At 44.3% G+C, this 27,122-nt stretch overlaps 1 protein-coding gene across 10 annotated transcripts in view; it reads left to right on the forward strand.

Annotated features, from left to right (window-relative positions):
• The window catches only part of LOC121572235 (gamma-aminobutyric acid type B receptor subunit 1-like), a 138,080-nt gene that overhangs the window by 42,214 nt on the left and 68,744 nt on the right, over positions 1-27,122 (forward strand). For all 10 annotated transcript variants that reach the window (XM_045222109.1, XM_045222113.1, XM_045222114.1 and 7 more), the window contains exons 5-8: positions 551-616; positions 2,245-2,436; positions 18,962-19,207; positions 26,937-27,000. In XM_045222109.1, the coding sequence (XP_045078044.1) occupies positions 551-616; positions 2,245-2,436; positions 18,962-19,207; positions 26,937-27,000 (568 nt within the window). The remainder of the gene's footprint in view (positions 1-550; positions 617-2,244; positions 2,437-18,961; positions 19,208-26,936; positions 27,001-27,122) is intronic.

A 27,122-nucleotide genomic window follows, 5' to 3' on the forward strand; every position in this document is an offset into this window, starting at 1 on the left:
TGTGTGATATTAATTGGCCTGGGGTTTTGTGTGATATTAATTGGCCTAGTTTTTTGTGTGATATTAATTGGCCTAGTTTTTTGTGTGATATTAATCGGCCAATTTTTTTTGGTGATATTAATTGGCCTAGTTTTTTGTGTGATATTAATTGGCCTAGTTTTATGTGTGATATTAATTGGCCATCGCTGTAGGAACCATGGTAACAACATGAATGTAGCACACATCTGCAAATATACTGTTTTACAGCGGGAAAATTAAAAAGTGTCATTTTCACACACTGAATTATCCTAAATTGCCATCCAAAATAGCAATTGTCCAATAACTTGTTTTAACTATGCTTAAAATATTGATTTTATACATTGACCCATCACGAACATGTCAGAAAGTGTTCTGATGAGCACGAGAGTCCCTTTTTTCATCCTATTTATTGAATATCGGTTATTGGTGGAGTTATCGGCCGAAACCCTCCTGTTTCCCGTGTTTGTGTTGTGTATTCCCGTCTCCTGTGTGACTCTGTGTAAGACTTTTCATCCCCTCTCTGAATCCCCAGCGGCAAGATGCCAGAATCATTGTGGGGCTCTTCTACGAGACAGAAGCCAGAAAAGTTTTCTGCGAGGTACAGAAGCTAAGTTTGCCGTTCACAACTCTGTGGATTGATATCTTTAAAATGTTTGCTGAATGACAATATCCTTTTTTGTGTCTTTTTGGAAAGGTTTGATTCCAGCTTGTATTGCTCACGGCTCGCATCATTCTCTCTAGATTTTCAGTATTTGTTTTCTGTCTTTTTGTTCTCTCCTCCTCCATACACTCTGATATCTTCTGTCTTTTCGTTCTCTCCTCCTCCATACACTCTGATATCTTCTGTCTTTTTGTTCTCTCCTCCTCCATACACTCTGATATCTTCTGTCTTTTTGTTCTCTCCTCCCCCATACACTCTGATATCTTCTGTCTTTTTGTTCTCTCCTCCTCCATACACTCTGATATCTTCTGTCTTTTCGTTCTCTCCTCCTCCATACACTCTGATATCTTGTCTTTTTGTTCTCTCCTCCCCCATACACTCTTATATCTTGTCTTTTTGTTCTCTCCTCCTCCATACACTCTGATATCTTGTCTTTTTGTTCTCTCCTCCTCCATACACTCTGATATCTTGTCTTTTTGTTCTCTCCTCCTCCATACACTCTGATATCTTCTGTCTTTTTGTTCTCTCCTCCTCCATACACTCTGATATCTTCTGTCTTTTTGTTCTCTCCTCCTCCATACACTCTGATATCTTCTGTCTTTTTGTTCTCTCCTCCTCCATACACTCTGATATCTTCTGTCTTTTCGTTCTCTCTCCTCCTCCATACACTCTGATATCTTCTGTCTTTTTTGTTCTCTCCTCCTCCATACACTCTGATATCTTCTGTCTTTTTGTTCTCTCCTCCCCCATACACTCTGATATCTTCTGTCTTTTTGTTCTCTCCTCCTCCATACACTCTGATATCTTCTGTCTTTTCGTTCTCTCCTCCTCCATTCACTCTGATATCTTCTGTCTTTTTGTTCTCTCCTCCTCCATACACTCTGATATCTTGTCTTTTTGTTCTCTCCTCCTCCATACACTCTGATATCTTGTCTTTTTGTTCTCTCCTCCCCCATACACTCTGATATCTTGTCTTTTTGTTCTCTCCTCCATACACTCTTATATCTTGTCTTTTTGTTCTCTCCTCCTCCATACACTCTGATATCTTGTCTTTTTGTTCTCTCCTCCCCCATACACTCTTATATCTTGTCTTTTTGTTCTCTCCTCCTCCATACACTCTGATATCTTGTCTTTTTGTTCTCTCCTCCTCCATACACTCTGATATCTTGTCTTTTTGTTCTCTCCTCCTCCATACACTCTGATATCTTCTGTCTTTTTGTTCTCTCCTCCTCCATACACTCTGATATCTTCTGTCTTTTTGTTCTCTCCTCCTCCATACACTCTGATATCTTCTGTCTTTTTGTTCTCTCCTCCTCCATACACTCTGATATCTTCTGTCTTTTTGTTCTCTCCTCCTCCATACACTCTGATATCTTCTGTCTAACACACCTGCCCGCTCATCGCTTCCTTTACCTTCCCTTTCACTCACTCCCTCCTTTTCTCTCCCTCCTTCCCTCCATCTCCCCATCTCTCTCTCTCCCCCTTCAATCTTTCTTTACTTTCCCATTCATTAATTATCTCATTTCTCACTCTTTCTATCTCCTGTCTCTCCCTTTATCCTACAGGTGTACAAGGAGAAGCTCTATGGGAAGAAATATGTCTGGTTCCTGATTGGTTGGTACGCAGACAACTGGTTCAAGATCAAAGACCCGTCAATCAACTGCACCGTGGAGCAGATGACAGAGGCGGTGGAGGGCCACGTTACCACGGAGATCGTCATGCTCAACCCAGAGACCGTCCGAGGGGCCTCCAATCTGGTGAGAGAGATATAGTGTGCATCCCAAATGGGCCCCTATTCCCTATATAGTGATATGCTAGGGAATCTGTACGGAATAGGGTGCTCTGGTCAAACGTAGTGCACTATATAGAGAACAGGGTGCCATTTGGGATGCAGACATGTAGTAATGTATACAATATTATACATACAGTACCAGTCAAAAGTTTGGACACACCTACTCATTCAAGGGTTTTTCTTTATTTTTACTATTTTCTGCATTTTAGAATAATAGTGAAGTCATCAAAACTATGAAATAACACATATCGAATCATGTAGTAACCAAAAAAGTGTTTAAAAAAAATCAAAATATACTTTATATTTGAGATCCTTCAAAGTAGCCACCCTTTGCATTGATGACAGCTTTGCACACTCTTGGCATTCTCTCAACCAGCTTCAGCTGGGAGTTCCCACATATGCTGAGCACTTGTTGGCTGCTTTTCCTTCACTCTGCCGTCCAACTCATCCCAAACCATCTCAATTGGGTTGAGGTCGGGTGATTGTGGAGGCCAAATCATCTGATGCAGCACTCCATCACTCTCCTTATTGGTCAAATAGCCCTTACACAGCCTGGAGGTGTGTTGGGTCATTGTCCTGTTGATAAACAAATGATAGTCCCACTAAGCGCAAACCAGGTGGGATGGCGTATCACTGCAGAATGCTGTGGTAGCCATGCTGGTTAAGTATGCCTTGAATTCTAAATAAAACACTGACAGTGTCACCAGCAAAGCACCCCAAACCATCACACCTCCTCCTCCATGTTTCACAGTGGGAACCACATATGCGGAGATCATCCGTTCACCTACTCTGCATCTCACAAAGACACAGCGGTTGGAACCAAAAATCTCAAATTTGGACTCATCAGACCAAAGGACAGATTTCCAACGGTCAAATGTCCATTGCTCGTGTTTCTTGGCCCAAGCAAGTCTCTTCTTCATATTGGTGTCCTTTAGTAGTGGTTTCTTTGCAGCAATTCGACCATGAAGGCCTGATTCACGCAGTCTCCTCTGAACAGTTGATGTTGAAATGTGTCTGTTACTTGAACTCTTTGAAGCATTTATTTGGGCTGCAATTTCTGAGGCTGGTAACTGTAATGAATTTATCCTCTGCAGCAGAGGTAACTCTGGGTCTTCCTTTCTTGTGGCGGTCCTCATGAATGCCAATTTCATCATAGCGCTTGATGGTTTTTGCGACTGCACTTGAAGAAATGTTCAAAGTTCTTGAAATGTTCCCGTATTGACTGACCTTCATGTCTTAAAGTAATGATGGACTGTCGTTTCTCTTTGCTTATTTGAGCTGTTCTTGCCATAATATGGACATGGTCTTTTACCAAATAGGGCTATCTTCTGTATACCCCCCCTTATCTTGTCACAACACAACGGATTGGCTGAAATGCATTAAGAAGGAAAGAAATTCCACAAATTAACATTTAACAAGGCACACCTGTTAATTGAAATGCATTCCAGGTGACTACCGCATGAAGCTGGTTGAGAGAATGCCAAGAGTGTGCAAAGCTGTCATCAAGGCAAAGGGTGGCTACTTTGAAGAATCTCAAATCTCAAATATATTTTGATTTGTTTAACACTTTTTTGGTTACTACATGATTCCATATGTGTTATTTCATCATTTTGATGTCTTCACTATTATTCTACAATGTAGAAAATAGTAAAAATAAAGAAAAACCCTGGAATGAGTAGGTGTGTCCAAACCTTTGACTGGTACTGTATATCTCCATTGTAAGACACATGGTGAGTGGTTACATAGAAATATACTCTAATTCTATGAGTGGTTCTTGGTTCTCTCTGAAATATCTTACCTGACATTCCAACATCCACAACATATTTACTGGTACTCTTTTTCTACTCGTGACCTATCAGAATCGAGTATACAAAGAAGTGGTATAAGTAATAGTAATTTCATTGTTTTATTATACACATAATAAATGTGTATTGTATCGAAGGTGAGATTCTTAGATAGTGTTTAATGGACCATGTCACTATGACGATGACCCAAATGGCACCCTGTTCCCTATTTTCATGAGTTTCACGGCCGGGTCATGACCCAAATGGCACCCTGTTCCCTATATTCATGAGTTTCACGGCCGGGTCACGCCATTGTTATGAATGTTCTCGGGGGACTGAGCAACAACTTTTTAGCTTTGTCCATTCATTCTAAACAGGTGTTAATGATGATGTTGCCTAAATTACACTACAGTGTCTTGGAAATACAATTACATTGCTAAAGTAGGCAAATAATTAGTGGGAAACAACTTTGTCATCATTGTGATGTCGTCAGATTTACTTTAGACAGATGGCAACGTTGCCATTAGCTAGCAAAGTTAGCTAAAAATAGCTAGCAATGCTAACGTTAGCTAGCTAAAATCTGGTGCTCCCCCCTCACAACGTTAACTACTCTAAAGTCAATCTGACGACATCACAATGATGACAATAGGTTTTCCTACTAATTATTTACCTTTAGAAATGTAATTGTGCTTCCAAGTCACTGAAATGTATTGTAGACAAAATCTTCATCAGCGCCAATTGAGAATGCATTGAGTAGAACTTTCAGTCAGGTTGCCTCCCGAATGGCGCAGCGGTCTAAGGCACTGCATCGCAGTGCTTGAGGCGTCACTGCAGACCTGGGTTCGATCCCAGGCTGTGTCGCAGCCGGCCGCGACCGGGAGACCCATGAGGCGCCGCACAATTGGCCCAGCGTCGTCCGGGTTAGGGGAGGGTTTGGCCGGCCGGGATGTCCTTGTTCCAACGCGCTCTAGCGACTCCTTGTGGTGGACCGGGCGCATGCACGCTGACTTCGGTCGCTAGTTGTACAGTGTTTCCTCCGACAAATTGTTGCGGCTGGCTTCCGGGTTAAGCGAGCAGTGCGGCTTGGCAGGGTCGTGCTTCGGAGGATGCATGGCTCTCGACCTTCGCCTCTCCAGAGTCCGTACGGGAGTCGCAGCGGCCAGGACTACCAATTGGATATCATGAAAAAAGTTAAATTAAATAAACAAAATAAAAAAATAACGTTCAGTCGGACCTCATAGAGCTTTCAGCGATGTATTGATGTGAAACCCATGAATAGTAGGGCTCTGGTCAAAAGTAGTGCACTATGTAGGGATTAGGGTGCCATATGGGATACATCCTTTGACGTTGTCCCAGTCTCCTCCCAAGTGTAATGACCCTTTTTAATTCATACTGCCATGACTGGAGAGGAGAGGAGCTTCAGGATGCTATTCACAGTAACTCATCTGTAATATTATCCATCTACTTTGAAGTTTTACCTCGTTGAAGAAAAGCTTTGTGCTCGAGAGAAGCGTTCGAGTGCTGCGAACCGGTTTCTCTCTCTCTCGAAAGTCTCGGCTCTGAATTATCATCATTGCCCTGTAGAGTAGCTGGAGAAAATATAACTCTGAATAAATACACTTCTGTTCATGTTTTTCCATGAAACGCTACACTGGGGCTGTGCTGTCTGGAAGTGCTGAAGAGGCAGAGAGGGAAAGATTAGAGTCCCAAATGGTACCCTTTACCTATGGGCCCTAGTCAAAGCAGCCTAACGAGGCTAGAGAGTCGTGTCTTATTGATCAAAGCCCCATTTGGTGACGAGGCGTCGAGAGGCTGCGGTTGTCGAGGCGATGGTTCTCCAGGGCTGCAGCTTTGACAGATCCAGCTGCTGGATGCAGCCCGGAGCCGAGGGAAGGGGAGGGAGTGGGTGTGTGTGTGTGTGCATAAACTCAAGTCGAAATTAGATGTTTGTTCAAGTCAGTTAAACATAGTGAGTAGGGTTGGCACGGTAATTGTTTAACCGACGATTATGGATGAAGACCGTGAGCAAAATTCAATAACCGTCATAAGTCATAAGTCATAAGTCATAACTTAAAAATAAAATGTGATTTGATTTAACCGTTGTAATGCAAACATTTTATTGGATTTTAAAGTAACTATATCTAATATACCCTATAGCAGTAGAGTAAATGAATGATTGTTATAAACAATCGTTTTTCTACCTTAATCTGTCAAACTGTCTCCATCTCCTTCCTCCAATGTGCGATCTCTCCCTTTGACGCTGGAAACATGATCTGTATCTATAGCCTAGTATGCAGGGCAGGCTATATGTTTTATCCGTTTGGTAAAGAGGCCAAAACAATGCTAAAATCACCATCGCTGCTGAAATGAACTACCAAATGCCATTCTTGTAAGTGAATGTCTAAGTGAATGTGAATCTGAGAGAAACTGATGAACACCGAAGTTGAATACACTTACCAGCCAGTTTAACTAGTACCGGTTCAGACCCCACTTTGCCTCCAGAACAACCTGAATTCTTCGTGGCATGGATTCTACATGGTGTCGGAAAAACATTCGTTGCTCAATTGGTATCAAGGGACCTAACGTGTGCCAGGAAAACATTCCCCACACCAGTACTCCACCGCCACCAGGCTGTACCAGGCTGATGCTGCTTACGCCAAATCCTGACTCTGCTATCAACATGATGCAACAGGAACTGGGATTCGGCGAAGCAGGCAATGTTTTGCCACTCCTCAATTGTCCAGTGTTGGTGATGGCGTGCCCACTGGAGCCGCTTCTTCTTGGTTTTAGCTTAGGAGTGGAACCCGGTGTGGTCGTCTGCTGCAATAGCCCATCCGTGACAAGGATCAACGAGTTGTGCGAGATGCTGTTGTACTGTGCCGTTATTTGTCTGGTTGTGGCCCGCCTGTTAGCTTGGCACTGACGATCATATCACGCTCAAAGTCGGTTAGGTCAATCATTTTGTCCATTCTGACGTTCAATAGAACAGTAACTGAATGCCTTGATGCCTGTCTGCCTGCTTTATATAGCAAGTCACGGCCACCTAATAAACTGTCTGTGTGCAACAGCTGCAACTGCGTGATAGACTTGTTTACTGCGATTGCTAGGCAACGGAAAGCAATGCTCTACCGCTGCTGCTGGAAGCAGCGCTGCAGACAGAGGTGAGAGGAGAAAATAGTGCCATTTGAACAGTTCTAACGGTGACCGTGGACATTTGCTTGACAAATAACCTGCTTCCAGGGCTACGTCCCAATTGGCAACCTATTCTATTCCCTATTATGGGCCCTGGTTGAAAGTAGTGCACTATATAAGAGAATAGAGTGTCATTTGGAACGCAGAGTATTACAGATTTGTTATGTCTCTCCTTAGCTCGTCACAGAGAGAGAGAGAGAGAGAGAGAGATGCCTTATGCAGATCAGGTAGAGAGAGAGAGATACAGATGCCTTATGCAGATCAGGTAGAGAGAGAGAGAGAGAGAGAGAGAGAGAGAGAGAGAGAGAGAGAGAGAGAGAGAGAGAGAGAGAGAGAGAGAGAGAGAGAGAGAGAGAGAGAGAGAGAGAGAGAGGTGCCTTATGCAGATCAGGTAGCGAGAGTGACAGACGCCTTATGCAGATCAGGTAGCGAGAGAGAGAGAGAGATCAGGTGGAGAGAGAGAGAGACATGTCAGGTGGAGAGAGAGAGAGATCAGGTGGAGAGAGAGAGAGAGACATATCAAGTAGAGAGAGGGAGACAGATGCCTTATGCAGATCAGGTAGAGAGAGAGAGAGTGAGAGAGAAATCAGGTAAAGAGGGAGAGAGAGATATCAGGTGAGAGAGAGAGAGACAGATCAGAGAGAGAGAGAGAGAGAGAGAGAGAGAGATCAGGTGGAGAGAGAGACAGATCAGAGAGAGAGAGAGAGAGAGAGAGAGAGAGAGAGAGAGAGAGAGAGAGAGAGAGAGAGAGAGAGAGAGAGAGAGAGAGAGAGAGAGAGAGAGAGAGAGAGAGAGAGAGAGAGAGAGAGAGAGAGAGAGAGAGAGAGAGAGAGAGAGAGAGACACGAGAGAGAGAGAGAGAGAGAGAGAGAGAGAGAGAGAGAGAGAGAGGGAAGGGGGATAAGGAGACAGAGAGAGAGAGAGAGACAGAGAGAGAGAGAGAGAGAGAGAGAGAGAGAGAGAGAGAGAGAGAGAGAGAGAGAGACAGACAGAGAGAGAGAGAGAGACGGAGAGAGAGAGAGGGAAGGGGGATAAGGAGACAGAGAGAGAGAGAGAGAGAGAGAGAGAGAGAGAGAGAGAGAGAGAGAGAGAGAGAGAGAGAGAGAGAGAGAGAGAGAGAGAGAGAGAGAGAGAGAGAGAGAGAGAGAGAGAGAGAGAGAGAGAGAGAGAGAGAGAGAGAGAGAGAGGTGCCTTATGCAGATCAGGTAGCGAGAGTGACAGACGCCTTATGCAGATCAGGTAGCGAGAGAGAGAGAGATCAGGTGGAGAGAGAGAGAGACATGTCAGGTGGAGAGAGAGAGAGATCAGGTGGAGAGAGAGAGAGAGACATATCAAGTAGAGAGAGGGAGACAGATGCCTTATGCAGATCAGGTAGAGAGAGAGAGAGTGAGAGAGAAATCAGGTAAAGAGGGAGAGAGAGATATCAGGTGAGAGAGAGAGAGACAGATCAGAGAGAGAGAGAGAGAGAGAGAGAGAGATCAGGTGGAGAGAGAGACAGATCAGAGAGAGAGAGAGAGAGAGAGAGAGAGAGAGAGAGAGCGAGAGAGAGAGAGAGAGAGAGAGAGAGAGAGAGAGAGAGAGAGAGATCAGGTAGAGAGAGAGAGAGATTAGGTAGAGAGAGAGAGAGACGGATCAGAGAGAGAGACAAAAGTGGAGACAAATTTGACCCCAATAACTACCGTGGGATATGCGTCAACAGCAACCTTGAGGAAATCCTCTGCATTATCATTAACAGCAGACTAGTTAATTTCGTCAGTGAAAACAATGTACTGAGCAAATGTCAAATTGGCTTTTTACCAAATTACCATAGGACAGACCAAGTATTCACCCTGCACACCCTAATTGACAAACAAGCAAACCAAAACAAAGGCAAAGTCTTCTCATGCTTCAAAAAAGCTTTTGACTCAATTTGGCATGAGGGTCTGCTATACAAATTGATGGAAAGTGGGATTGGGGGGAAAAACATACGAAATTATAAAATCCATGTACACAAACAACAAGTGTGCGGTTAAAATTGGCAAAAAACACACACATTTCTTTCCACAGGGCCGTGGGGTGAGGCAGGGATGCAGTTTAAGCCCCACACTCTTCAACATATATATCAACGAATTGGCGAGGGCACTAGAACATTCTGCAGCACCTGGCCTCACCCTACTAGAATCTGAAGTCAAATGTGTACTGTTTGCTGATGATCTGGTGCTTCTGTCAACAACCAAGGAGGGCCTACAGCAGCACCTAGATCTTCTGCACATATTCTGTCAGACCTGGGCCCTGACAGTAAATCTCTGTAAGACAAAAAAGGTCCAGTTGCCAGGACCACAAATACAAATTCCATGTAGACACCGTTGCCCTAGAGCACACAAATAACTATACATACCTCGGCCTAAACATCAGCGCCACAGGTAACTTCCACAAAGCTGTGAACGATCTCAGAGACAAGGCAAGAAGGGCCTTCTATGCCATCTAAAGGAACATAAAAGTCGACATACCAATTAGGATCTGGCTAAAAATACTTGAATCAGTTATAGAACACATTGCCCTTTATGGTTGTGAGGTCTGGGGTCCGCTCACCAACCAATAATTCACAAAATGGGACAAACACCAAATTGAGACTCTGCATGCAGAATTCTGCAAAAATATCCTCAGTGTACAACGGAAAACACCATATAATGCATGCATAGCAGAATTAGGCCGATACCCGCTAATGATCAAAATCCAAAAAATTCTATAACCACTTAAAAGGAAGCAATTCCCAAACCTTCCTTAACAAAGTCATCACAAAGTCATGAACTTGGAGAAGAGTCCCTTAAGTAAGCTGGTCCTGGGGCTCTGTTCACAAACACAAACAGACCCCACAGAGCCCCAGGACAACAACAACAAAACAATTAGACCCAACCAAATCATGAGAAAACAAAAAGAGAATTACTTGACACATTGGAAAGAATTTACAAAAAAACAGAGCAAACTAGAATGCTATTTGGCCCTCAACAGAGAGTACACAGCGGCAGAATACCTGACCACTGTGACTGACCCAAACTTAAGGAAAGCTTTGACTATGTACAGATTCAGTGAGCATAGCCTTGCTATTGAGAAAGGTCACCGTAGCCAGACCTGGCTCTCAAGAGAAGACAGGCTATGTGCACAAAATGAGGTGGAAACTGAGCTGCACTTCCTAACCTCCTGCCAAATGTATGACCATATTAGAGACACATATATCCCTCAGATTACAGAGATCCACAAAGAATTCGAAAACAAACCCAATTTTGATAAAATCCCTTATCTACTGGGTGAAAAACCACAGAGTGCCATCACAGCAGCAATATTTGTGACCTGTTGCCACAAGAAAAGGGCAACCAGTGAAGACCAAACACCATTGTAAATACAACCTATATTTATGTTTATTTATTTTCCCATTTGTACTTTAACTATTTGCACATTGTTACAACACTGTATATATACATAATATGACATTTGAAATGTCTTTATTCTTTTGAAACTTCTGAGTGTAATGTTTACTGTTAATATTTATTGTTTATTTCACTTTTGTTTACTATCTACTTCACTTGCTTTGGCAATGTTAACATACGTTTCCCATGCCAATAAAGCCCTTAAATTGAATTGAATTGAATTGAGAGGAGAGAGAGAGAGAGAGAGAGAGAGAGAGAGAGAGAGAGACAGAACGCCTTATGCAGATCAGGGAGAGAGAGAGAGAGAGATCACATAGAGAGAGAGAGAGAGAGAGAGAGAGAGAGAGAGAGAGAGAGAGAGAGAGAGAGAGAGAAGAGAGAGAGAGAGAGAGAGAGAGAGAGAGAGAGAGAGAGAGATCAGGTAGAGAGCGAGAGAGAGAGAGAGAGAGAGAGAGAGAGAGAGAGAGAGAGAGAGAGAGGGAGAGGGAGAGGGACAGATCAGGTAGAGAGAGAGAGAGACAGATCAGGTAGAGAGAGAGAGACAGATCAGGTAGAGAGAGTGAGAGACACAGATCAGGTAGAGAGAGAGAGAGGGACATAACAGGTAGAGAGAGAGAGAAAGAGAGAGAGAGAGAGAGACAGATCAGGGAGAGAGAGAGAGAGAGAGAGAGAGAGAGAGGGACAGATCAGGTAGAGAGAGTGAGAGACACAGATCAGGTAGAGAGAGAGAGAGGGACATAACAGGTAGAGAGAGAGAGAAAGAGAGAGAGAGAGACAGATCAGGGAGAGAGAGAGAGAGAGAGAGAGAGAGAGAGAGAGAGGGGGAGAGGGACAGATCAGGTAGAGAGAGAGAGAGAGAGAGATAGATCAGGTAGAGAGAGAGAGGGGAGGAGGGAGGGAGAGAGAGAGAGAGAGAGAGAGAGAGAGAGAGAGAGAGATAGATCAGGTATAGACAGAGAGAGAGACTAACACACTGCACACTTGGACACTTTATGGAGCCTTCACTATCTCATCCTGGTGGAATATCCAAAGCCTGAGGTCATCTGCCTTTGGCCTAAAGAGCAGGAACCTGGACTTCACCAAAGAAATCAGAAAAACAGACATTGTCATCCTACAAGAAACATGGTGTAGAGGAGACGGACCCACTGGTTGCCCTCTAGATTACAGAGAGCTGGTAGTTCCATCCACCAAACTACATTTACATTTACATTTACATTTTAGTCATTTAGCAGACGCTCTTATCCAGAGCGACTTACAGGAGCAATTAGGGTTAAGTGCCTTGCTCAAGGGCACATTAACGTCATTTAGCAGACGCTCTTAGCCAGAGCGACTCACAAATTAGAAGGATTCCTTTATCCTATCCCAGGTATTCCTTAAAGAGGTGGGGTTTCAAATGTCTCCGGAAGGTGGTGAGTGACTCCGCTGTCCTGGCGTCGTGAGGGAGCTTGTTCCACCATTGGGGTGCCAGGGCAGCGAACAGTTTTGACTGGGCTGAGCGGGAACTATGCTTCCGCAGAGGAAGGGGAGCCAGCAGGCCAGAGGTGGATGAGCGCAATGCCCTCGTTTGGGTGTAGGGACTGATGAGAGCCTGAAGGTACAGAGGTGCCGTTCCCCTCACTGCTCCATAGGCAAGCACCATGGTCTTGTAGCGGATGCGAGCTTCAACTGGAAGCCAGTGGAGTGTGCGGAGGAGGGGGTGACGTGAGAGAACTTGGGAAGGTTGAACACCAGACGGGCTGCGGCATTCTGGATGAGTTGTAGGGGTTTAATGGCACAGGCAGGGAGGCCAGCCAACAGCGAGTTGCAGTAGTCCAGACGGGAGATGACAAGTGCCTGGATTAGGACCTGTGCCGCTTCCTGTGTAAGGCAGGGTCGTACTCTCCGAATGTTGTAGAGCATGAACCTGCAGGAGCGGGTCACCGCCTTGATGTTGGCGGAGAACGACAGGGTGTTGTCCAGGGTCACGCCTAGGCTCTTCGCACTCTGGGAGGAGGACACAGCGGAGTTGTCAACCGTGATGGCGAGATCATGGAACGGGCAGTCCTTCCCCGGGAGGAAGAGCAGCTCCGTCTTGCCAGGGTTCAGCTTGAGGTGGTGATCCGTCATCCATACTGATATGTCTGCCAGACATGCAGAGATGCGATTCGCCACCTGGTTATCAGAAGGGGGAAAGGAGAAGATTAGTTGTGTATCGTCAGCGTAGCAATGATAGGAGAGACCATGTGAGGATATGACAGAGCCAAGTGACTTGGTGTATAGGGAGAAAAGGAGAGGGCCTAGAACTGAGCCTTGGGGGACACCAGTGGTGAGAGCACGTGGTGCGGAGACAGCTTCTCGCCACGCCACTTGGTAGGAGCGACCGGTCAGGTAGGACGCAATCCAGGAGTGAGCCGCGCCGGAGATGCCCAGCTCGGAGAGGGTGGAGAGGAGGATCTGATGGTTCACAGTGTCAAAGGCAGCAAACAGGTCTAGAAGGACAAGAGCAGAGGAGAGAGAGTTAGCTTTAGCAGTACGGAGAGTCTCCGTGACACAGAGAAGAGCAGTCTCAGTTGAATGACCAGTCCTGAAACCTGATTGGTTTGGATCAAGAAGGTCATTCTGAGAGAGATAGCAAGAGAGTTGGCTAAAGACGGCACGCTCAATAGTTTTGGAAAGAAAAGAAAGAAGGGATACTGGTCTGTAGTTGTTGACATCAGTGGGGTCGAGTGTTGGTTTTTTGAGAAGGGGAGCAACTCTCGCTCTCTTGAAGACGGAAGGGACATGGCCAGCGGTCAAGGATGAGTTGATCAGCGAGGTGAGGTAGGGGAGAAGGTCACCGGAGATGGTCTGGAGAAGGGAGGAGGGGATGGGGTCAAGCGGGCAGGTTGTTGGGCGGCCTGCAGTCACAAGTCGCAGGATTTTATCTGGAGAGAGAGGGGAGAAAGAAGTCAAAGCATAGGGTAGGGCAGTGTGAGCAGGACCAGCAGTGTCATTAGACTTAACAAACGAGGATCGGATGTCGTCAACCTTCTTTTCAAAGTGGTTGACGAAGTCATCCACGAGAGAGAGGAGGAGGGGGAGGATTCAGGAGGGAGGAAAATGTGGCAAAGAGCTTCCTAGGGTTAGAGGCAGATGCTTGGAATTTAGAGTGGTAGAAGGTGGCCTTAGCAGCAGAAACAGATGAAGAAAATGTAGAGAGGAGGGAGGAAAAAGATGCCAGGTCGGCAGGGAGTTTAGTTTTCTTCCATTTCCGCTCCGCTGCCGGAGCTCTGTTCTGTGAGCTCGCAGTGAGTCATCAAGCCACGGAGCTGGAGGGGAGGACCGAGCCGGCCGGGAGGATAGGGGACACAGAGAGTCAAAGGATGCAGAAAGGGAGGAGAGGAGGGTTGAGGAGGCAGAATCAGGAGATTGGAGGGAGAAGGATTGAGCAGAGGGAAGAGATGATAGGATGGAAGAGGAGAGAGTAGTGGGAGAGAGAGCGAAGGTTGCGGCGGCGCATTACCATCTGTGTAGGGGCAGAGTGAGTAGTGTGGGAGGAGAGCGAGAGAGAAAAGGAAACAAAGTAGTGGTCGGAGACATGGAGGGGAGTTGCAGTGAGATTAGTAGAGGAGCAGCATCTAGTGAAGATGAGGTCAAGCGTATTGCCTGCCTTGTGAGTAGGGGGGGACGGTGAGAGGGTGAGGTCAAAAGAGGAGAGGAGTGGAAAGAAGGAGGCAGAGAGAAATGAGTCAAATGTGGACATAGGGAGGTTGAAATCCCCCAAAACTGTGAGGGGTGAGCCATCCTCAGGAAAGGAACTTATCAAGGCGTCAAGCTCATTGATGAACTCTCCAAGGGAACCTGGAGGGCGATAGATGACAAGGATATTAAGCTTAAATGGGCTAGTGACTGTGACAGCATGGAATTCAAATGAGGAGATAGACAGATGGGTTAGGGGAAAAATTGAGAATGTCCACTTGGGAGAGATGAGGATTCCTGTACCACCACCCCTCTGACCAGATGCTCTCGGGGTATGCGAGAACACATGGTCAGACGAGGAGAGAGCAGTAGGAGTAGCAGTGTTTTCAGTGGTGATCCATGTTTCCGTCAGCGCCAGGAAGTCGAGGGACTGGAGGTTGGCATAGGCTGGGATGAAGTCAGCTTTGTTGGCAGCAGAACGGCAGTTCCAGAGGCTGCCTGCGACCTGGAACTCCAGGTGAGGGGTGCGTGCAGGGACCACCAGGTTAGAGAGGCAGCAGCCGCGCGGTGTGGTGCGTTTGTGTAGCCTGTGCAGAGAGGAGAGAACAGGGATAGGCAGAGGCATAGTTGACAGGCTGTAGCAAATGGCTACAAAAATGCAGAGGAGATCGGAATGAAATGAGCTAAGCATCTGGGAGAGGAGAGAGCAGGGCCTCCCTCACCAAAAACTTCTACCTCAGAAACTAAAATTGTTTCACTGAACCACCCGGAACAAAAAACTCTCCCAACTTCCACCTTTAGAAATCAGAATTGTTGTGAACCACAGCGGTTCAATGTTTAAAGGAATAGACTCAACCCACTTTATTCAGCTAGCTAACTATGACACCATAGCTAACTAGCATGCTAGCATCCAATAACACACAGTTTAACACACAGTTTAGCACCAACACTTGGTCACAACAAACCACCAATAGTGTGTTAACTAGCTAACTAGCATGCTAGCATCCAGTAACACACAGTTTAGCACAAACACTTGGTCACAACAAACCACCAATAGTGTGATAACACACTAAACAGATCATTCGTGTCTGTGTCAAGTTCCTTTCATGACGCAGCAATGATTCAACGTTGGCTAGCTAGGACAAGTATATTGTATTTAGCTACTACAGTACAGTTAGCTGGTCGTGTTGGGTAGCTAGCATTGGCCACTGTGTTGACTTTGTTTGAAGAACGGCTAGCTAGCTAGCTAGCTTCGTGCTACACCCGGCACACAATGGCTACTGTGTTGACTCTGACTCTGTTCGAAAAACGGCTAGTTAGCTCGCTTCGTGCTACAGCCGGCACGGCCGAAGACACTGCCAACCTGCAGTAACTACCCACAACAACCCACGATACCTAGCTGTGACGCCGTAGCTAACTAGCAAGCTAGCATCCATTAACACACAATTTAGCACCAATACTTGGTTACAACAAACTGCCAAGAGTGTGTTAGCACACTAAACCTGCAGTAACTACCCACAACAACCCACGATACCTAGCTATGACGCCCGTAGCTAACTAGCAAGCTAGCATCCATTAACACACAATTTAGCACCAATACTTGGTTACAACAAACTGCCAAGAGTGTGTTAGCACACTAAACAGATAATTCATGTCCGTGTCTAGTTCCTTTCATAACGCATAACGCAGCAAAAATTAAACGTTGGGTAGCAGCACATTAACATTGGAAACAGCTCTCCACCGTTGCTAATCGTTACCAGTAGCTACCCGCTAGCTAGCTAGCCTCGTGCTTCGATACTAACCTACAATTACCTACGGAAACCTACAATAACAACAATACTAACCTATGATAAATACAATACCTAACTACAACTAACTACCTACCTACGATCTAATACATGGTTAAGCTTTACTCAACACCATATGAGAAGCTTACCTCCTGTGAAACAGAGAAGGGACTCAGGGGTATGCTAATTGAGTACAGAGCAGACCTAACTCACTCTATTCAATTAATCAAAACAGGAACATTTTACATTAGGCTAGAAATTCAAAAGGAAATTATCTCAACAGAGAAAAATGTCCTCCTGTGTGCTACCTATATCCCCCCACTAGAATCCCCATACTTTAATGAAGACAGATTCTCCATCCTGGAGGGGGAAATCAATCACTTTCAGGCCCAGGGACATGTACTAGTCTGTGGCGACCTAAATACCAGAACTGCACAAGAACCTGACACCCTCAGCATACAGGGGGACAAACACCTACCTGGAGGTGACAGCATTCCCTCCCCCATATGCCCCCCTAGGCACAACTACGACAACAACATAACCAACAAAAACGGGTCACGACTCCTGCAGCACTGTCGCACACTGGGTATGTACATAATCAATGGTAGGCTTCGAGGGGACTCCTGTGGTAGGTACACCTCTAGCTCATCTCTTGGCAGTAGTACTGTAGACTACTTTATCACTGACCTAAACCCAGAGTCTCTCAGAGCGTTCACAGTCAGCCCACTGACACCCCTATCAGATCACAGCAAAATCACAGTCTACTTGAACAGAGCAATACTCAATCATGAGGTAAAAAAGCCAAAGGAACTGAATAATATTAAGAAATGCTATAGATAATAATAATAATAATTGGTCATTTTAGCAGACGCTCTTATCCAGAGCGACTTACAGGAGCAATTAGGGTTAAGTGCCTTGCTCAAGGGCACATCGACAGATTTTTCACCTAGTGGGCTCGGGGATTAGAACCAGCGACCTTTCGGTTACTGGCACAACGCTCTTACCCACTAAGCTACCTGCCGCCCTGTACCCGTGCCACGACTCCAGGCTTGCGCTCCTCTCCCGCTGACTCCATGTGTGTGTGTGTGTGTGTGTGTGTGTGTGTGTGTGTGTGTGTGTGTGTGTGTGTGTGTGTGTGTGTGTGTGTGTGTGTGTGTGTGTGTTGAGGGCTTAGGTTTCTGTGTGTGTGTGTGTGTGTGTGTGTTGAGGGCTTAGGTTTCTGTGTGTGTGTGTGTGTGTGTGTGTTGAGGGGTTAGGTTTCTGTGTGTGTGTGTGTGTGTGTGTGTGTGTGTTGAGGGGTTAGGTTTATGCCCAGAGACATCTGTTCAGTAAGTCTCATGAACAATAACGGTCTCAATATTGTCCCCTGGCGCAGCTGTACTTACTAGTTATTTACTACTAGTACTTACTCAGAATACAATTATAGCAGGAAAAAGAAAATGAACATGTACATAAAAAGTTAATATAGCTACTTGAATATTTCAAATTAGCTTTTCTGAAATGCAATGAACTGAGCTTATCTTCCATGACCAGTGCTTTAGTTGAGCAGAAAAGCTGCTACAGTCATGTTTAAAACATCACCATGCGGAGAGAGAGAGAGAGAGAGAGAGAGAGAGAGAGAGAGACAGACAGAGACGAGAGGGAGAGAGGGAGAGAGGGAGAGAGCGAGAGAGAGAGAGAGAGAGAGAGGGAGAGAGAGAAACAATACGGAAATACATTACGGAAAAAGAAGGAACAGCACGTCAGAAATCAGCTCAATGTAATTGAAGAATCCATAGACTAACCACTTCTGGGAAAATTGGAAAACACAAAACAAACAACAACACGAAGAGTTATCTATCCAAAACGGAGATGTATGGGTAAACCACTTCTCCAATCTTTTTGGCCCTATAACAAAGAACAAACAGCAAAAACATATACATGATCAAATACAAATCTTAGAATCAACTATTAATGACTACCAGAACCCACTGGATTCTCCAATTACATTGAATAAACTACAGGACAAAATATAAACCCTCCAACCCAAAAAGGCCTGTGGTGTTGATGGTATCCTCAATGAAATTATAAAATATAAATTTTTACATTTTAGTCATTTAGCAGACGGTCTTATCCAGAGCGACTTACAGTTAGTGAGTGCATACATTTTTTTTTTCTTCATATACAGACCACAAATTCCAATTGGCTATACTTAAACTCTTTAACATCATCCTTAGCTCTGGCATCTTCCCCAATATTTGGAACCAAGGACTGATCACCCCACAAAAGTGGAGACAAATTTGACCCCAATAACTACCGTGGGATATGCGTCAACAGCAACCTTTGCGAAAATCCTCTGCATTTACATTAACAGCAGACTCATACATTTCCTCAGTGAAAACAAATTACCGTACAGCAGACCACGTATTCACCCTGCACCCCCTAATTGACAAACAAACAAACCAAAACAAAGGCAAAGTCTTTATATGCTTCTCATACAGTATGCTTGTACCCTGGTGACATCCTAGCGAGAGGAGAGGAACATCTGACCCCTCCCACTGGGAGACAGGATGTCAACCTGGTGCTCTCAGCTGTGTACACCAATCCTTCCTCCTCAGACACTTCCACCTCCACCCCCATCTACCTCACACACAGTTCTAAGCCCTCCTCTCGCTCTTCTTCCAGACGTCTCAGGAGTTTCTGAACCAGCTGATGTCTAAGTTGGGGGGTAAGAACCCAGAGGAGACGGGGGGGTTCCAGGAGGCCCCTCTGGCTTATGATGCAGTGTGGGCTCTGGCTCTGGCCCTCAACAAGACCGTTGGGCCCCTGAAGGCCAAGGGCCGCAGGCTGGAAGACTTCAACTACAACAACCGAGATATCACCGCTGAGATCTACCGCGCTCTCAACACCAGCTCATTCGAAGGAGTGTCGGTGAGTATCTTATATATGTAATGTATGGAGGGAACTGGAGGAGAAAGAGGAGAAGTTTGTGGTTGTACAGAGAGAGAGAGAGAGAGAGAGAGAGAGAGAGAGAGAGAGAGAGAGAGAGAGAGAGAGAGAGAGACTAGGATCCCCCAGCCACATCATAATTAACACGGTCTCAAATAACCTGGGCACAGCATGAAAAGGGTTTCCACAGCACTCAAGGGAGTGATTGAAAAAGCTTCTCCCACATTCCCTAACACACAAGTGGTCATCTCCACCCTCCTACCACGAACATCCTTTCACCCTGCCACCACACAGCGAGTGAATGCAAGCACTTCCCGAGACTGTGCCTCAAAACCTAATGTCTACCTGGCCCACCACTCCACCCTGGACGTGAAAAGTCTTTACGACCTGGTCCACCTCTACAAAGGCAGCAGTCCCCACCTTTGCCAGGACTCTGAAGGATGTCACCCTCAACCGCAGCCCCAGCACCTCACACAGGAGCAACAGAGCAACCGAGACCCCCTCCCGAAGGACCTGCACCGAGAGAACCCACGCCAAGAGGACCTACACCCAGACCACATCATCACCAGCCACATCCCCACCCCAAACAAACCCTAGCCACACCCTACATATGTCCCCCCCCAGATCAGGTCTATGCCCATTCCCCCCATGCCCCATCCTGCGACGTAAGAGGTATGTATCAGATGCTCAACGTGCTCTGCTCCCACCTTCTGTAATGGTCCGGGCCTAAACCACACGAAAACAACACTAGACACTATGGAACACAAAGCTTTTACTATCTCATCCTGGAATATCCAAGGTCAGAGGTCATCTGGCTTTGGAGCAGGAACCCAGTCTTCATCAAAGAAATTGGAAATACAGACATCTTCATCCTACAAGAAACATGGTATAGAGGAGACGGACCCACTGGTTGCCCTCTAGGTTACAGAGAGCTGGTAGTCCCAGCCACCAAACTACCAGGAGTGAAACAGGGAAGAGACTCAGGGGGTATGCATAAAGCAGACCTAACCCACTCTATTAAATTAGTCAAAACAGGAACATTTTACATCTGGCTAGAAATTAATAAGGAAATTATATCAACAGAGAAAAATCTCTTCATTTGTGCTACCAATATACCCCCAATAGAATCCCCATACTTTAATGAAGACAGCTTCTCCACCCTAGAGGGGGAGATCAACCATTTCCAGGCCCAGGGACATGTACTAGTCTATGGAGACCTAAATGTCAGAACTGGACAAGAACCTGACACTCTCAGCACAAAGGGGGACAAACACCTACCTGGAGGTGACAGCATTCCCTCCCAAATATGCCCCCCCTAGACACAATTATGACAAAACAACCAACAAAAACGGGTCACATCTCCTGCAGCTCTGTCGCACAGTGTGTCTGTACATATTCAATGGTAGGCTACGAAGGGACTCCTATGGTAGGTACACTTACAGCTCATCCCTTGGCAGTAGTACTGTAGATTACTTTATCACTGACCTCAACCCAGAGTCTCTCAGAGCGTTCACAGTCAGCCCACTGACACCCCTATCAGATCCCAGCAAAACCCCGGTCTACTTGAACAGAGCAATACTCAATCATGAGGTATAAAAGCCAAAGGAACTGAATAATATTAAGAAATGCTATAGATGGAAGGACAGTAGTGTAGAAATCTTCCAAAAAACAAGTAAACAACACATTCAATCGCTTTTAGAACACTTCCTGGACAAAACATTTCACAGTAATAGTGAAGGTGTAAACATGGCCAAAGCATAAACAGTATATTTTACCTTTCAGCTTCCCTATCAAATCTAAAAATAAAAGCTAACAACCTAAGAAAATGTACAACAATGACAAATGGTTTGATGAAGAATGCAAAAACCTAAGAAAGAAATTGACTAACCTATCCTGCCAAAAACATAAAAACCCAGAAATCCTGAGACTACGCCTTCACTATGGTGAATCACTAAAACAATACAGAAATACACTACGGAAAAATAAGGAACAACATGTCAGAAATCAGCTAAATGTAATTGAAGAATCCATAGAATCTAACCACTTCTGGGAAAATTGGAACACACTAAACAAACAACAACAACACGAAGAGTTATCTATCCAAAACAGAGATGGATAAACTACTTTTCCAATCTTTTTGGCTCTATAACAAAAAACAAAACAACAAAAACATATACGTGATCAATTACAAATCTTAGAATCAGCCATTAAAGACTAACAGAACCCACTGGTTTCTCCAATTACATTGAATGAACTACAGGACAAAATACAAACCCTCCAACCCAAAAAGGCCTGTGGTGTTGATGGTATCCTAAATGAAATGATAAAATATACAGACCAAAAATTCCAATTGGCTATACTTAAACTCTTTAACATCATCCTCAGCTCTGGCATCATCCCCAATATTTTTGAACAAAGGACTGATCACCCCAATCCACAAAAGTGGAGACAGATTTGGCCCCAATAACTACCGTGGGATATGCATCAAGAACAACCTTGGGAAAATCCTCTGCATTATCATTAAAAGCAGACTCATACATTTCCTCAGTGAGCAAATGTCAAATTGGCTTTTAACCAAATTACTGTACAATATTATCTATGTGTTCTGACCATGATAAAGCTGCGTCCAACATGACTCCTAGTAGTTTGGGGATTAAATTAAATTAGGGATCATCAGCAAGCATATATCTTGAACCAAATACAATACATTTAGTTTTAGAAATGTTCAACACCAATTTGTTCATATCAACCCACTCAGACACCATTCTTAGTTCACTACTTATTACACCTGTTAGCTCATTAAACTCTGATGCTGCGCTATACATTATAAAGTCATCAGCATACATTACCACTCTTGCTTTGTTCATTACTGAAGGTAAATCGTTAGCAAAGATAGAGTAGAGAAGTGGGCCTAGGCAGCTTCCTTGAGGAATACCACAGTGTATATCTTTACTGTTTGAAAAGCTACCATTAAAGAATACGTTTTGCCTTCTCCTGGATAGATAGCTTTCCATCCAGGATAGAGCTGCAGACTTAAAACCATAACATTGGAGTTTACCTAGCAACAGTTCATGATCAATTACATCAAAAGCAGCACTGAAACCTAGCAACACCGCACCAACTAACTTCCTGTCATCCATACTCTTTAACCAATCATCTGTCATTTGTGCTAAGGCCGAACTCGGAGCCCTTCTTTGTCTGCTTGCTGGAAACCCGTTATCAGACCATTACATAAGAAATAATCCTTGATTTGTACAGATACCATTTTTTCCAATAATTTACTTAACACAGGCAGCATGCTTATAGGACGACTATTAGGACCAGTGAATGCAGATTTTTTATCCTTAGGTAGTGGAATAACCTTTGACTCTTTCCAGACTTTTGGGCACACCCCATACATCAAGCACTTATTAAAAATGAGAGATTGGGGTAGATATTTGGTAAGCTGTAACTCTAAGTCATTTGGCGTCAAGATTATCTGTACCAGGGGACTTGTCATCCGAAAGAGACAACAGCATCCTTTCAACCTCTTCCCTTTCTACTTGGTGAAATTCAAACATGCATTGCCTCTCCTTCATGATACAGTCTTTTATAAGGGTATATGACATGGAGCCATCAGTTGGACTCATGGCATTCCTCAACTTGTCCACTTTGCCTGTAAAATATTTATTAAAGTAGTTTGCGATGTCGTGTGGTTTTATAATAAATATACCCCACGATTCAACAAAAGAGGTGGACATGTTTGAATTCCTACCCATAATAGCGTTCAACGTTCTCCACAGTTTTTTCCCATCACCCTTTACTTCATCAATTTTGTGCTGATAGAATCCCTTCTTCTTTCCTTTGTTTAGCTTGGTCACAAGATTTCTTAATTTACAGTAACTTTGCTTATTAAACAGAGTGCCAGATGTATCTGCTTCTTTTTTGGCATCATCACGTTGAATCATTACATTTCTCAGCTCATCATCAATCCATGGGGCACCGTTTGACCTCACAGTGCATTTTCTTAAAGGGGCACGCTTATCAGCAATACTCATAAACAAACTTAGCGACATTTCACGATCATCCTTACTACACACTTCTAACCATTGCACATTCTTAATCTCATCCACAAATGATTCCTGATTGAACCCACTGTAGGCCCTTCGGTAGATTACCTTAGGGCCAGCCTTTGGTATTTTAGTTTTCCTAGTGAGTGCAACCAAGTTATGATCACTACAACCTAGTGCCACTGATACAACTTTAGAACAACGTTCAGCCATGTTAGTAAAAATGTGATCAATACAGGTTGACGATGTGATACCAGACCTATCAGTGAACGTTCTGGTTGGTGATGTCATCATTTGGGTTACATACATTGGCAACAGAAAGACGTTTCTTTTCTCATTGGACAATTGGTGTTAAAAAAAAATCAATATTCATATCTCCCCAAAAAAATATATTACCCTATTTTCATCAGATAACTTATCCAACATCAGCATTAGCTGGCCTATAGCAGCAACCAACTGGTATAGGTTTCAAATGTGGTAAATGCACCTGTACCCATAACGGCTCTAATCCATTCAACATTAAGTCTTTACATTGCTGGAATATAAGGAATTTTAAATTATTTATACTTTTACTTTTGATACTTAAGTATATTTAAAACCAAATACTTTTAGACTTTTACTCAAGGGATATTTTACTGGGTGACTTTCACTTTTACTTGATTAATTCTCTATTAAGAAATCTTTACCTTTACTCAAGTTTGACAATTGGGTACTTTTTCCACCCCTGGCCTTCAGAGTTAATGCCTAGGCTTAAGCTTAGAGGGCTAACTCGGACAACTTGGGTTTGATACCTGGCCAGTCATACCCATAGCGCCTCTAATCCTTACGTTGTTTCGCTAGAATATGACTGGATGTAAACGGCAACTCCACCCCCATATCTATTTCCGTCCCTCCTAAACAAATTGTATCCATGTATAGAGATCTCAGCATCCTCAAAAGAAGAGTCCAGGTAAGTCTCTGATATTGCCAATACATGAATATTGTTTGACTGCACTAGACAGCATATTTCATGAATCTTGCTCCTTAAACTGCATATATTCAAGTGAGCAATTTCTTTGATAGATTCACAGTATTTATATGTCCAAACATGAATCAGCAGTGTGTGTGTTGGGGGAGGCTTGAATTACTTGTGTCTGTCGCTCCTCCTAACTCCTTGGGAGGGAGGGTGAACAATCAGTTTGTCATACCTCAGGGAGGCTGTCACCTCGTTCTCTTGCATACTTCATAGCTGGTATTAGTTCCTTTCTTATTTGATGGACTGCGTCAGAGAAATTCTCATTGATGTAGATGTAGGACCCTTTAAGGCATTTTGGCCTTTTCAAGGACTGCAAGTTTATCCTTGAACCTGAGGAATTTCACTATAATTGGCCTGGGTCTGGTTCTATTGGCACTAACATTGGCACCACCATTGGCACCACCATTGGCACCACTGAGCACGTTCCAGCTCAACCTGTTGATCCAATTGTAGCTTCTCAGAAAACAGCTTTCGAACTTTGTCCTCTGATTGAGCCCATGTCTCACATTGGCTCTCCTGGATACCATCTATTACAAGATTATTTCTCCTCGATTGTCCATCCAGGTAATCAGCCTTCCCAGACATGTTCTGGAGGCCCCCCCCCCCCTGACTGTGGTGATTTAATTTTGCATAGAGGAACAGTTTCTGGAAAGTGTATCCTGTGTGGTCTTCAATACATCCACATCCTTCTGTCTGAACTGAAGGCTTGTATTAAGGTCTTGTACATCTTTGGTCAGGACGTCCAGCCGTTTGTTGGTAGACTCCATTATTATTTGTATGAGGCTTTTAAAGTTGTTTTCCTGCTGAAGTATCATTTCCTTATAGAATACTTTCTGCTTCTCCAAGAGTTCACATACCTGCCCAGCGGAGATGTGATCCTCGTCTTTTTTCGGAGGCATGGCAGTACTAATAGTAGGGCGAGCCCACTATTCACTCCGTAAAATGAGAGACGCCGGCCGGCATGAGAAAACTCTAGAAATCGGTAGTCCTAAGCCCGGGACAAATAGAAGTGCGGCCCTAGCCACAAGGGCTAACCGCTTAGCAGGCTTGGTATCCTGCAGTAGTAGACCAGGTTGCCTAGCTTGATAGCTAGCAGCTAGGCCAGCTGCTTCGCCAATGTAGTACCACCTTGTTTGAGCAAGGATCCCGGGACATATGTCAGCGGTCCCAGCGTTAACGCTAACTGCGTCGCAGGATCCAGATATGAATAGGAAAACGATTATAAACGTTTATTAGCTAACAGGTTAGTTTGTTGTTAAAGTAAAACAAACTGAGTCTCTAGTCTTGAACTGCTCACTCTGTTGATGATGAGTCAAGCCTCTCAGATCTGCAACGTCACATACCAGAGAGAGTGTGAGACTCTGCATGCAGAATTCTGCAAAAACATCCTCCATGTACTATGTAAAACACCAAATAATGCATGCAGAGTAGAATTAGGATGATATCCGCTAATTATCAAAATCCAGAAAAGAGCCGTTAAATTCTACAACCACCTAAAAGGAAGCGATTCCCAAACCTTCCATAACAAAGCCATCACATACAGTGAGATGAACCTGGAGAAGAGTCCCCTAAGCAAGCTGGTCCTGGGGCTCTGTTCACAAACACAAACATACCCCACAGAGCCCCAGGACAGCAACACAATTAGACCCAACCAAATCATGAGAAAACAAAAAGATAATTACTTGACACATTGGAAAGAATTTACAAAAAAAGGAGCAATCTGGACTGCTATTTGGCCCTAAACAGAGAGTACACAGTGGCAGAATACCTGACCACTGTGACTGACTCAAACTTAAGGAAAGCTTTGACTATGTACAGACTCAGTGAGCATAGCCTTGCTATTGAGAAAGGCCGCCGTAGGCAGACCTGGCTCTCAAGAGAAGACAGGCTATTTGCACACTGCCCACAAAATGAGGTGGAAACTGAGCTGCACTTCCTAACCTGCCAAATGTATGACCATATTAGAGACACATATTTCCCTCAAATTACACAGACCCACAAAGAATATGAAAAAAAATTTTTTTGATAAACTCTCATATCTATTAGGTGAAAAATCACAGTGTGCCATCACAGCTGCAATATTTGTGACCTGTTGCCACAAGAAAAGGGCAACCAGTGAAGAACAAACACCATTGTAATTACAACCCATATTTATGCTTATTTATGTATTTATGCAACCCGTATTTATTTTCCCTTTTGTACTTTAACTATTTGCACATCGTTACACCACTGTACATAGACATAATATGACACCTGAAATGTCTTTATTCTTTTGGGACTTTTGTGAGTGTAATGTTTACTGTTAATTTAATTTCACTTTTGTTTATTATCTATTTCACTTGCTTTGGCAATGTAAACATAGGTTTCCAATGCCAATAACTTTATTTGAATTGAGTGAGAGAGAGAAAGATAGATAGATAGAGAGACAGACAGACAGACAGACAGACAGACAGACAGACAGCAAGAGAGCGACACACACAGAGAAAGAGAGAGAGAAAGAAAGAGAGCAAGAGAGAGAGTCAGAGAGAGAGAGAGAGAGAGAGAGAGAGAGAGAGAGAGCAGAGAGAGAGAGAGAGAGAGAGAGAGAGAGAGAGAGAGAGAGATGTTAAAAAAATTCAGTTTCTCTTCATTCTTTTTCTTCCTGCAGGGCCATGTTGTGTTTGACGCCCAGGGTTCTAGAATGGCCTGGACTCTTATTGAGCAGCTGCAAGGTACAGTACTCTCTCTATTCCTCCTGTGTACAATAAAATCACAATCAGCCATGGAAATTAGAACATGTGCCCAACTAGCCCGCCGGCTGGTGACATCTTGTCATTTTGAACATTAAACATCG

Source organism: Coregonus clupeaformis, chromosome 8 (assembly GCF_020615455.1).
Source record: "Coregonus clupeaformis isolate EN_2021a chromosome 8, ASM2061545v1, whole genome shotgun sequence".
Classification (NCBI taxonomy): Eukaryota; Metazoa; Chordata; class Actinopteri; order Salmoniformes; family Salmonidae; genus Coregonus; species Coregonus clupeaformis.